Raw genomic sequence first — 13,206 nt, forward strand, 5'->3', positions numbered from 1 at the left:
AAACCTATTTCTGTGACTTAAAATTCAGTTCATAAAGTTTTGCCAATATAAATTGCCCTCTCAATTCATCTTTCTTTCAAGTTCTTATGACACTACATAAAATCATACATATTATTCACAAATCTGTTATAGATAATACTATTTCACAAGAAATGCATCTGTTGTTCAATTTATTGTTTTCTGCCCAATTATCTCTGATATTCAAACTCAATAATGAAATTTACTTTCCACTTATCTTTACCTACATTTATTTTATCTTCACTCTTTACCATTTATATTGGCCGACCGGGCTAGCCGGGTGGGTAAAGTGCCTGCCTGGCAACCCAAAGGTCGCGGGTTTGAATCCCGCCTCAAGCTTGGATCAAAGTACTGCAGAAACCTTGGAAGGTGCATTATGGCGACAGAAGCCGATGCGCCAACAACTACAAAAAAAAAAAAAAAAAAATTTATATTGTTAAGTCTTTCTCTTTCACATATATAATACTAAACTGGAGTACACTCTTGCTTATATTTGCCATGTTAATAGCAGTCCAAAAGACCCAGGCAACTAATAAATGATACAGTCTGCCATAATATTCTCTTTCAAATACATTCATATATCATGTGTTACGACGACTGTTGCATTGCATCGCATACATTTTTTCCACTGCATAATAAGGACTCTCCTGCTGATGTAAGAATACTGCTTTTCTACAGATCATTTTATTTTTATGTTAGTAGTAATAAAATTCTTCTGACTAATAGAGCTAGACATCTGATAAACCATCCAATCTCAATACACTTTTACCTTGATCCATAATAAGCAACAGGTAACAATCCACCAATGGAATTCTATGGCTTGATTCCAGCCTTCATTGCCTCTCTTCTTCCTCCCCACCAACTGCATTATCATTTCAGTTTTTATATTCACACCACCTTTCTATTTTTCTTTACTTGAGACAGGACCAGCCAGCCAGACTGTCCTACACATGCTATGCACACTTAAGCTACATCTTCACACTTCAAAAATTAAACTGCCAACTCTTTTCCACACCTTCAGTTTTGTGGGGAAATTTGCATATACTTCTATTTTGAATATCTCCTTACACAGTAATCCAGTGTGAACAGTCACTTTTGAATAGCTGCCTTTTCTTAATCAATCAATCATTCAGATATCTTTGTTTACAGTCTTTTCAAAACAAGCATCTCCTTGAATGTTCTTCCCCTTTTGACTGGTCTTTCATTTTCCCTGCTAAGCTGCTCCCAATGTAAGGGACATTCTTGATGTGCGAATTAATGTGGTTCTAGAAAGTTGTTGTATTCACTACTCAATCATGTAGTTTAAATTTGCTGCTTCCCATTCTTTGTTTTGGCTGTTTACTGAATCCTTTCTTATAATTTGATATATATACATATGATCACAAGTTTCTTGGTAGCAGATAAATACTGTACGTTTTCCTGTGGCTTCTTAGTTGATCCAGTCATGGGTAAGACAAATGATCTTTCCAATTTTCAGAAAGGTGTTATGTTGGAGCACATTTATCAGGAGTCACAATTGAGAGCACAAAGGAAATCATTGATGCCAAAAAATAACTCATCTCAAAAGTATATAAATGGAAGACAAAAGGAAAATGCAGCTCTAAAAGGATGAAATGCAACAGAACATCAATACTCCAAGAATGAGATAGAGGAATTTAAAGTAAATTGTGCAGAAGAGAAGGTCTACTGCTTAGCAAAATGACTGAAAAATTCAGTATAGACAAAGAAAGACCCATTTCCAACTGAACTGTAAAAAATCAACAGCCTTAACTGGATTGTGGAAAAAGATCATGTGGTCTGATGAGTCTTGATTTACACTTTGCACCAATGGTAGGGTGAAAGTGTGGAGTGAACCCCATGAAGCTATGTATACAGTTTCCCCTCATGTCCACAACTTGAGTGGCTGGAGTTGGTAATGATTAAATCCACTGATACAGTTAGAAAAGTCATGCTATCTCCAACGAATACTTTTGTCATATTGGACGAACTTCAGCCTGCAATGTTTCATTTTTATTTGGATTGCAATGGATTCTTTCAAGATGACACAATTATCCACTGTGCAGAAATTGTATCCGAATGGTTCTGGGAACATTCCCATTGTTTGCCCTGTCTACTAATCCTCCAGATGTGAATCCAATTGAGAATGTCTGGAATATGCTGGAAAGGGCAGTTTGGAGTTCTCTATTGACCACAGACGCAGCAGCTGGCAAATGTCCTACCACAGAATCCCTACTGTGATGTGTACAGGCTTTAATTTGGGTAAAAAAGGTGGCCCTATTGAATAAAGGTTTCTAATTTGTTGGCCAGTTGATGATGATAAAATCTTCCTTTTCACTCCTATGTAAAAAATATATGTACAGCAGGTCCTCGTTATTACGCCGATTTGCTATAATGCTGTTCTTATATTATAAACTGTATCTGACTGTAACGCTCTTTTAAAGATGCATTTTTGGCATATTTAACGAAATCGTTTCATTTGATGGAGTCGATAGCTTGAAAATGAATAGCAAAATAGCATTCAAACGTTTCCCATGCCGACGTGAAATTTTCTTGCCTGCTAATTTAATTTCAGTAGAGTGACTTGTTACGTAGTTCCGAGATCAACATTTTAAAAAAGAATTAAGTATTGTAATATTTACGTTATATGCATTTATCCAAAGTCTAATCATCACTCAGTACAGTATTAGACATCGTGCATAATGGACAGTTTACTTGAACATTGTATCATAATTAATGCAACCAACACAGTTATATTTTTGAAGAGTTAATAATGGCAGATAAGAATGAAAAAGCAGTGTAATGGACAGTTTACTTGAACATTGTATCATAATTAATGCAACCAACGCAGTTATATTTTTGAAGAGTTAATAATGGCGGATAAGAATGAAAAAGCAACAATATCTGGACGCAATATGTAAGACTATAAATATAAGAAAAATACTGAATTTGAAAATTAAATTAGACATTTTGAATCGAATCGATTCCAGTCAACGACAAGCAGATGTGTGCCATAATTTAGGACTGGCAAGTTTAACTGTAAGAACAATTAATTTTAGCAGCAGGAAAGACAGCTGTTCCACTGCAAGCAAGTAGGGCTAGGCCGGCTATTAGGATTGAAATGGAGAGACTTTAACTAATTTTATTGAAGATAATATCCAATGCAGAATTCAGTAAAATTAAATATTATATAAAAAAAAAAAAAAAAAAGAGAGAGATTAGTCTATATGATGATCTGAAGAAAACTCACCTAAAAAAAAAAAAAAAATGTGGAACCATTTAAAACTAGTAAGGGCTGGTTGAATAGATTTAAAATCCAGGGAGAAGCCACAAGTACAGATCAAGGAGCTGAAACTTTCAAAAAAGAACTTGTTAAAATTATTGAAGAGGGGGTATTACGTGTTATACTTCTCAACAAATTTTTAACATAGATGAAGCAGGACTTTCTTGAAAACGAATGCCTAAAAGAAGCTTCATATTGAAAGAACAAAAAAAACATGCCAGGTTTCAAAGCGGTGAAGGATCGGTTGACTTTATTGTTGGGTGGTAATGCTGCGGGGGATTTAAAATTAAAACTCCTTTTAGTTTACCAGGAAGAGGGCCAAAGTACAACCCAAAATCGACACATTTTTCATGATTAAATTAAATCAATTTAGATAAATTAAATTCATGCTTTTAATTGGAATTTTAAGTTTAATTTTGATATGTAAGTAGTTACTATATAATTATATACGTATGTAAGAATATTTGAATATTAAATGTCTTGACTGACATTTGTGCATCTTTTCACTACCGTTTATTATTGATTAGGAAATATCCTGTGGCACCGACCGTAACTCACAAATACATATATTACCTTATGGGAATGCAACGCTTGCTTAGCGTGGATTCACTTAGCGCTCTGTTTTTCCGGAACAAATTATCAGCGTTAAGCGGGGGTCACCTATATATATATATATATATATATATATATATATATATATATATATATATATATTCGTAAGGCTAGAAGTCTTATAATACATTGTTTTATTCATTCTTCTGAATGCCCATTCACAATTATTTTGGAAATATTTGTTCCCAAAATAATGAAGGGAGTTTTTTTTTTCTTATGCTAGCTAATATATGTAACAGATATGTTTATCTTTCATATAAATCAGTATGCAATGCTCATTAAATGTTAGTCAAATTGGAATTTCTCTTCATGTGCTGTTTTTGCAAGCTTCTTTATCATACAGTACTGTGCCAGTTGTTACACAATACTTTTAGCAGATCCAAGTAATTTGTTATTTATAATCAAGTAACAAAATATTTTATTTTGCTTGATGCTATGTTTATAATACATTTTACATTTTGTCATATGATGTATTCAAAGGGAGAGCCTCCAGGGTTATGATGTTATTAGTCTTTCTTCCAAGGTTTGAAAACTTTGGCAAAAGTTTAACCTTGAACCTGAATGAAATATAATTTCATCAGTGAAGCTGATAACAGTGATATTGTCATAACACTCATGGTTGATCATAATAGTATGCCATCATCAGTAAAGTAGGAGAATTGATCCTATGGATAATTGTGCATATCACTGTCATGTTTACAGTGCAAGAGCCTTTTAAAGCAAGCTTGCATTTTGTCAAAGAACATTTAGAAGTATGTTGTCTGTTAATGTATCTTGACATCTGCATGCATATTCTTCCAAAAATTAAATGTTTTTAAGAAAATAACTTTGAAATGCTAGGATCTGTGTGCAGTAAGTCCCACTTTTTCCTTTTCAGGGCTGCTTGGCTCATGAGTTATGTGGGTCTGGTAGGATACACCAAGTGTACACCATTCTCTGGACTGAAGTTATTTTCACATCAATTCTTTTACATGATGAATAAAAATTCTGCAGTCTCTTTAAAGACTGCAGAATTTTTATTCAAAGGCTTCCCACAAACTGTTGTCAGTAACATTTAGTCTATTAATGGTTGCCTTGTGCTGTGTCAGTTTTAGCTGGTTACTGTGATGATGCATTAGCATTGTTTCAAGGTCCAAAATGCCTAATACTGGTCTTCTTTGACTGAAGAAGAAGCCTCTATTAAAAGACTTGAATTTTAATAATTTAAATATTTTAATGTTTAACTTATGGTAGCTTGTTCACATTGTACCTATATACACTTGGGAAATAGCAACCCACAAATAAATTATACACTTGGTGGGTTTGAATTAAAAACAGTGGAGGAGGAAACTGAACTGCGAGTTACAATACGGACAAATATGAAGTTTTCTGAAAAGTGTAAACAGGCAGCCAGGAAAGCCCATAGTGTCCTGCAGAGAGATTAAAAAAAAAAGAAAAAAAAAAAAGGTAATCTAGGCAAAGAGCATCTGCTATTGCACTCCTGCTCTTGATCACTTGGCTACAGAGGCTGTTTCTTTTAGAGATAGGGTAGGGAGGGCATAATCTAACTATATAAGGCAATTATAAGACCACTTTCGGAATGCTGTGTTCAAGTATGGAAAAAAAAGAAAAAAAAAAAAAGACTGAGCTTCTTGAAAGAGTCTAAAGATGGGCAACTAGAATGGCAAGATTGGCAGAAGGACAACCGTATGAGAAAAGATTCTGATTATGTGGGCTACAGACCTTGGTAACTAGGCTCTGAGAGGGATTAGTAAGGTGTAATTCACTGTTATAAAGAATTCCAGAACTGGGTCATAAATTCAAACTACAGGGCTGGAGGTTTAGATTAGATTGTAGGAAGTTTTCTTTTAGCCAGCAAGTAGGTGAGGCTGACAGTTTGAATAAATTCAGAGGTCAACTGGATAGTTATCTGTGTGAGGAAGGAAGCACTATTTTCGTATCTATTTTTTTTTTTTTTTTTGCCAGTGCAACAAAAGCCTGTGGTTTCCTTGCACTATATAGTGAATACTATTACTAATGGTAACTTGTTATTTATTACATGACTGCACAGTTACCGCACATTGTTTTTCATTCTCCACCACCCTGAGTATGGTACTGCACAACTGGTAAGTTAATCTGGGATTAATGATCCCCATATGACATACCTTACATTTGTCAAAATTAAACTTCAATTGCAATTCTCAGCCCATCCGCCTAGATTTTTGCAGTAGCATACCCTGATTATTGTGATTAACTACCCTGCAAACCGAAACATTAAACATGACGCTTTCATCAATATCGTAATGTAAAAAACAACGCCGAGCCCATCACTCACCCTGGGGGAATCTGCCAATAACATTAGTCCAAGAATTGCAGTGCCCATGGATAACCACTCTCTGTGTTTTCCCATTCAACCATCCTTTTATCCATAGCAGCAACGTGGCCTTAATTCCACAGTGCTCTAATTTGTATAGCAGTCTTTTATGTGCACCAGTATCAAAAAGCTTTACTAAAATCTAAGTATATTATATTTTTTATCCAGTTCCTTTGTTACTGTGTCATACTGTCCAATCAGATTGGTCAGAGCAGATTTCAATTAATAAATCAATACTGTGACTGCAGTATAACTGCATTCCTATCTAGGTGGTTCTGTATTACTTCTTTAACTAGTGACTCCATTTTTTTTACCTGGAACTGAAGTCAAGCTAACTACTCATGTCTGCTTTTGTGAAACATTTGCACATCTCCAGTCCATAGGCACCTCTCATAATCATGGCTAAAGATATGATTACCTCTTTTGCTGTCTCCTTTAATATAACTGGATAGATCCCATCCACCTCAGCTGCCTTTTTATGTTTAACATAACAACTTCTTCTCTTAGTTATCACAAAAGAAGTAACGTATCACCTCTGTGGTACTACACTGACAGTGGTAGAGAATGAAAAGGACCTGAGGGTATTGTGCAGGCAGATATGAAGTTTTCTGAGCAGTGCAGATGGTCTGCAAGAGTAGCTCATGGTGTCTTGTCAATGATATACAGGTCTGGAGGCCTCATTTTAAGGATGTAGAGCTGTTGGAATGAGTACAGAGAAAGACAAGATTAGTGAATGGAACAAAGGGTTGCTCTTACGAAGAAAGGCTTAAGTTTTGCAGATTACAGTGTCTGGAGACTAGGCATGTGCGAGGTGATCTGATTGAGGTGTATAAAGCCTTGAATGGTTTGAGCATGCTCAGTGCTGATGGGATTCTTCTTGCTCAGAATAATCACCTGAGAGGGCATAAATTCAAAAATTGAGGAAAGACAGTTTTAGAATAGATGTGCAGAAATTTGCCTTTAGCCAGCGGGTGGTTAATTGCTGGAACAAGCTTACATCTGTCATTGTGGAAGTTGATAGCTTAAATAAATTTAAGGTTGAGCTGGATAGGTATTTGGAATGAACAGAGGGGTGAAATGGGAGCAGTTTTTTTTTTTTTTTTTTTTTTTTTGCTGATGCTGATTTTTTGGGTGAAGTATAAGCTTGCTTTCTTGCATCATATACCTCTACTAATGTTAAAAATAATTCAGCTCCCCACCAGAATGACTCACTTCTGGCATCCCTATCCTAAACAATTTCTCATATGTAAATGTAGATCACAATACCCATTCAGTTTGTCAGCAACCTGAGCAGAATCATCAACAGTTACTCCATTCATATCTAGTGGATCAATGTGAAAATTCTCATTTTAAATTTAACACCCTAAACAATTTTCGATGGGGGGGGGCAGGATGGAAGGATTTTCAAGTCATTGTCACATGCTGTCCTGGTAATGTACTTGTGATCATTCTCAGGGATTATGGACATCTGGGAAAAAAATGCAATATCAGTTATTCACTCACTATTCAACTGTTGCAGAGCTGAAACAAGCAACATGTTTCAGAACAGCTGATTTATGAAGGCAGAAAAACTAGTGAACACCTAATTTGCAGATTGCAATTATAAGACAAATTGGTGGTGAGATGAGTCACAGATATTGGGTAAAATTAGCTAGATTTAGCTTAGATAAAAGGCAAAGGGTTGTTACCGATGTCTGTGTGTACCTTTCAAAGAATGCCATTTGAGATGCAAACAAATAAAATAAATAAAAATAAATGACAATACCTTATAATACACAGGTTTCTAACTACTGCACCTAACAGAAGGGAGTATTTAAAAAGAGAATTTCCATTTCTGTTGTTTGATGACTAAATTTCAATGTAAGGCACTTTAAGGAAAAAACACAACACCTGGAATTCCTTTCAGTATGCAACAATTACAATGTTCTTCTGCTAATATGAGTATACCCCCAGGGTCCTGAGCTGGATATCATCATTCTTCTCTTTCTTGGTGATTCCCTTTTTACCTCTGACTCTTGTTTTCTCTCTCTGTATGTTTTTCTGGGTAACTCAAAAATTTTTTTTTGGCTGGTGCAGCACAAGCTTCAGGTTTCCTTGCATGATATGGCTAATAATAATAATGCAGTTAATGACTAAGTAGCCACATTTATCTATGCTTAAAGCTAATGCACGCTCTGAAGGTAAGAACTTTTTTTTTTTTTTAACATCTAAAAACATTTATAAAGAAACCACATTTGCTTTATGCAATTAAAGTCACATTAAATTTTTATACCATCCATCGTAGATTACTTGTATGAAATGTAACTAGCTTTTATCATTTGCAGAGTGAGACTTCTGCTTCTTTTAAAACATTCTATTTCTAGTTTTTATGCTTCCTATCTTCAAGCATAATCAATGTCAACATTGAGAGAATAATTCAATGAAGGGGAGAAATGCAGAGAGAAACTACATCTTTCTACTTTTCATAGTTTCTTAAAATTCACGAAGAAGCATAAATTCCATTATCGAAACTGCTTTTCGATAATAACCCATTAGTTTTACACAATTTGCTAGCTTTTTCTTTACTTCATTCCATTCTAAACAGCAGCAGCAAATTCTCTCTTCATTCACACTTGCATGTGCAGTATAATGTGTCATTGGTGCACATATATTGTGCACCAATGACACATTATACTAAAAATTAAACCACTGATAAAATTAAACAAGCAATGCTATTTGTACATAAAAAGGTAAGGTTATCTCCTTTTCTATAAAAAAAAACATACATTTAGACTACAAATGAAACAGTTTGCTAATTACTATTCAAAAAATTTTTGTTTTTCATTGCCTTTAAATCTATCAACACATTAAATGAAACTATTTTAAATAAAAATTTTAAGAGGTTTGGATGGAGGATTAAAAGTTCTTTCTGAAGCACAGTCATTATACTAATTTTTCTCTTATGTTTATTTATTTTATACGTAAAAATAAATATATATTTTAACTATTTGCAGGAACTTCAAGATCGTATTAGAGTGCTGGAAGGACTTCAAGGAAATATGATCCAAGCAGTAAGCAGTGTACAGCAACATAGTGGTCCAAATCTAGAAGAAAATTCTAAGTTATGCATTTCATCATCAATTTCGTGTCCCCACTTAACATTGAAATCAACAGAAATGAAAGCAAAACCAGTATTTAACCAACATAAGGCAGAAAATACAAGGCTGAAATTTATTAAACAAGTGCACTTTGGGAAAACTAAATCACTGAACTGCCTTCAGGAAACAGCAGGTAGGTACCTTAAAGAAAAATCAAAACTTCTGGTCACAACTAAGGTGAGTGGAATGCATACCCCCATAAAGCACAATGTAGACAACAATTCAAATGTAAATATTGCATCATTGCCAAAGAAAAGGGACATTGATGGTGTCCATTTAGACAGTGATAAGCAGGATAGTGGGCTGGATTCTGATTGTAGAGATAACAGTCCATCTGTAAATTCAGAAAATGAACATTCCAGGACTCTTAGGAAATCTGAAAGTGAAGATGAGTTACTTGCACTGCTTCAAGAAATTGGGGAAAAAGGCCATTCTATGCAGAAGCGTTTAGATCAATTAGAAACATACATAACAAATATAGAATCTACAGATGATTCCAGTATGAAAGTTAATCAGGAATTAGGTATATTATTTATCGAAAATGAAAAACTTCAGCTGAATCTAGACAAAATGCACAAAGAAAAAGAGAGACTAAAAAAACATTATCGAGAAATGGAAATTTCAGTACAAAGGTTGGAAGCTTATAATCATAACCTTCAGCAAAAATTGGATTCTCTTTTAGTGCAGAAGCATCAATTTGAAATGCAGATTCAGAATGCACAAGATAAACCTATATTTAAATCTAATCAGAGTAATCAAAATCACTATTCAGTTCCTAAACAGCAGTTTGAAAAAAAACCTCTTAAAACTGAACTACTTAGTAGTGAAGACAGTCGAACCAAAGTGGCAGCTATATTAAAGGAAACTAAGGTGCTTGATCTGCAAAGAAATTTGTTGGTATTTCTAATGGAAAATGAAGCTTTAAAAACTAGAATTGCACATTCTGAACAACTTTTGGATGCTAAGGAAGATGAGTGGACTAAACATAAAGCTACAATGAAAAATCAGATTAAAATGTTAGCTCAAGAATCACAAGAAGCAAAAATGAAACTAGAAGAATACATTCTAGAATTATCTGCTAGCAGGAGTAAAATTCGAATGTTGGAGCGAGTCCTCAGAACTGTAACTCTTGAAAATCGAGAGTTGAACTGGCAGCTTGGTGAAAAACTTGCATACAGGACACTATCAGAAAATAAAGATACTACTGTTAAGCTTATGCCATCCACTTTTCAGTCTGAGATGAAGAAACAGTGTAGTGGTAATAATAATACACCTGTAAAAATAGTACCTACTGAAGGAAGACTGGCCCACACGTGCAACTATTTTAAATCATCGTCTGATAGTTTTCTTGGTATAACATCAAATAATCATAATGCTGTCTCTGCAAATACAGAAGAATGTCTTCTTGATCCAGCTATGCATGCTGAATGCAATGAACCTGGAATACCCTCAACTTCTTTATCTCAAAGTAAAAATCAGTGCTCTGGAAATGTCTTTATACCACCACCACCACTTGTGGAAACTCCAAATTCTTGTAGCACCCCAGTTATTCCTATCACATCTTCCTCCTGTGTCTTTTCACATAAAAGTATATGTTTGCCCTCTAGTTCACATCACACTATCTCAAGGAGTTCTTCACATGAACTATCTCATAATAGTAAAGAAATTTTCCCAGTTAATATTAATACAGATTTAACTTGTGGGATATCCCTGTCTCGTGATAACCAAATAAGCTGCATAAAAGTAAATCCTGACTTTAGCAGTCACAATGGAAGTACAACTGGTAGCCATAGGATGAACTGTCCTACAGATATTAAGCTAAAATCTACATTCAGTGGATCAATTAATGACTTGACTAAAAAAGTAGAAAAACATCCTGCAGATAAACTTTATCAACAGAAACTGAAGTCTATTTCACAAGCATCTCTTAATAAAACAGAAAAGTCTTCAGCTATTGATTACAGTAAACTCCATCGTCAAATTCAAAACTTCCTGGATAGGTTAACTGCTTCTGCTGGAAACAGTGATGAGGCACTGGTTTAACAAGTGAAACTTTTTAATATTTATTCTTTAAATTCCTTCTAACAGTTAAATAACAGTGCCTAAAGGAAGTATAATGGAGACCTATTATAAAGGGAACTAAATTCTGTATAAAGATATATATACACATAGAGGATGCTTCTAAATTACACCAACAAAAGTATAGGGAGAGTTCTACATGCTAAAACAAGTGCAACTTTTTTGCACTTGTTTTTGACACATCCACTTCTGAGAGTTACAGCGCTGGGCTGTTTGAATTTTAATAAATGGCCTTGGAGTTTTAAGTAATATAAAGTGTTTATTCATACTAGGTATGCATCTGCCCCCTTCCCCATTAATACCATAGCTATTTTTTAAAATTCCTTAGCTTTTTAACTGTTTCAAAGTGGAGATGTGGCTAAAACTTTACTTGTTTTGGTATGTAGAATTTTTTTTTTGTGTATGTGTATAATTTTGAAACATACTGTGTATAGTTAAGTTTAAGATTACTTTTAAAACTCACACTAATGCTATTGCAAAGCAGTAGACATTGGCAGCTGATTATACACATTGAAATGTGGATCACAGAGGTTTGATGCAATGATAGATGACCAACAGTAATATTTACTCTCGATTCTAATATATATATATCTAATAAACAATCTTGTTATTGAGATCCTCCTATGAAAACTAAAATGGTGAAATCACAGTGCCATTATCTTTTACGCATTATTTAATATCTTGTGAAGGACTAGAATTAATAAACAATATGCAATTTAATATAACTGCATCTGTTCATTTCTGAAAGATTTATATTTGCTGCATTATGTTTTCACATTTGTCTACAAATGGCCCAGGATAATATATTAATACAAGGAAAACAATATAAGTTTCTAAGTTATATAACATGAAAACAATTTATATAGGCATGATAGATAAAATTAAGTTCAAAGAAAGAATCACCATCGGTTAACATAATGGAAACTATAACGTATGCAGTTTTTATTTTGCTAGCCTGGTAGCAATAGCACAACTAAGTGTGTAATAATACTGGTGGCACAGAGTCCCAGAGACGGACTTGCAGTCCCCCCCAACCCCCAAAAAAAGGATTTAAATGAAAAATTTAAAAATGTTTTTTTGATCAACATTTCCATTTTCAAGTCTATAAAATTAAGTGCACAAAAAATTCAGCATTATGCATGGAATCCCACAGATGCTCAATTGGATTGAGGTCTGAAGATTGGGTGAGTCAAGGCAAATGCTTGAAGTCAGCCTCATATTGATCAAACCACTCTTTTCACATGCAAACATGTGAAAAGAACAGTTTCATATGGTTCCACTGTCACCTTGAAAGTACCATCTATATGTGTAAACATGCACCATTTCTGGCTGTACCTGATCTGTGACTGTATTCAGATATGTTCTAGCATTCACTGTGCATCGTAGTGGGATTAGGTAACCATTATGTCATGAAAACTAGAACCATGTTGTATACTGGCAATATATACAACATCATGGATCCAGTGCCTCATGTGATTTCCTTCATATATGCACTTGGTTCATTTGCATTTTTGGCACTAAGTATTCAAAGTAGTATTTTCCAATTTGTGTCTGAAATTAGTGGATTCTGTGGTCTTCTACTTCCATAATGCGTTCTTTGCATGTTGCAAGTACTGATGCCTTATGATGTTCTCACTTTAAATTCGGAGGTTAATTTGTTCAGATGTATGGCATCTTGCTTCATCATCTTACATTTATGGCCATATTTGCATTTGTTAAAGAATCAA

General features: G+C 34.4%; 1 protein-coding gene across 1 annotated transcript in view; it reads left to right on the forward strand.

Annotated features, from left to right (window-relative positions):
* The window catches only part of LOC150089542 (uncharacterized), a 69,964-nt gene extending 58,061 nt beyond the window's left edge, over positions 1-11,903 (forward strand). The window contains exon 3 of the mRNA XM_090390021.1: positions 9,257-11,903. Within this exon, the coding sequence (XP_090246147.1) occupies positions 9,257-11,443 (2,187 nt within the window). The 3' untranslated portion in view covers positions 11,444-11,903. The remainder of the gene's footprint in view (positions 1-9,256) is intronic.
* The last annotated feature ends 1,303 nt before the right edge of the window (positions 11,904-13,206 follow it).

Source organism: Mastigoproctus giganteus, chromosome 2, assembly GCF_048544385.1.
Source record: "Mastigoproctus giganteus isolate SK-2022 chromosome 2, ASM4854438v1, whole genome shotgun sequence".
Lineage (NCBI taxonomy): Eukaryota > Metazoa > Arthropoda > Arachnida > Uropygi > Thelyphonidae > Mastigoproctus > Mastigoproctus giganteus.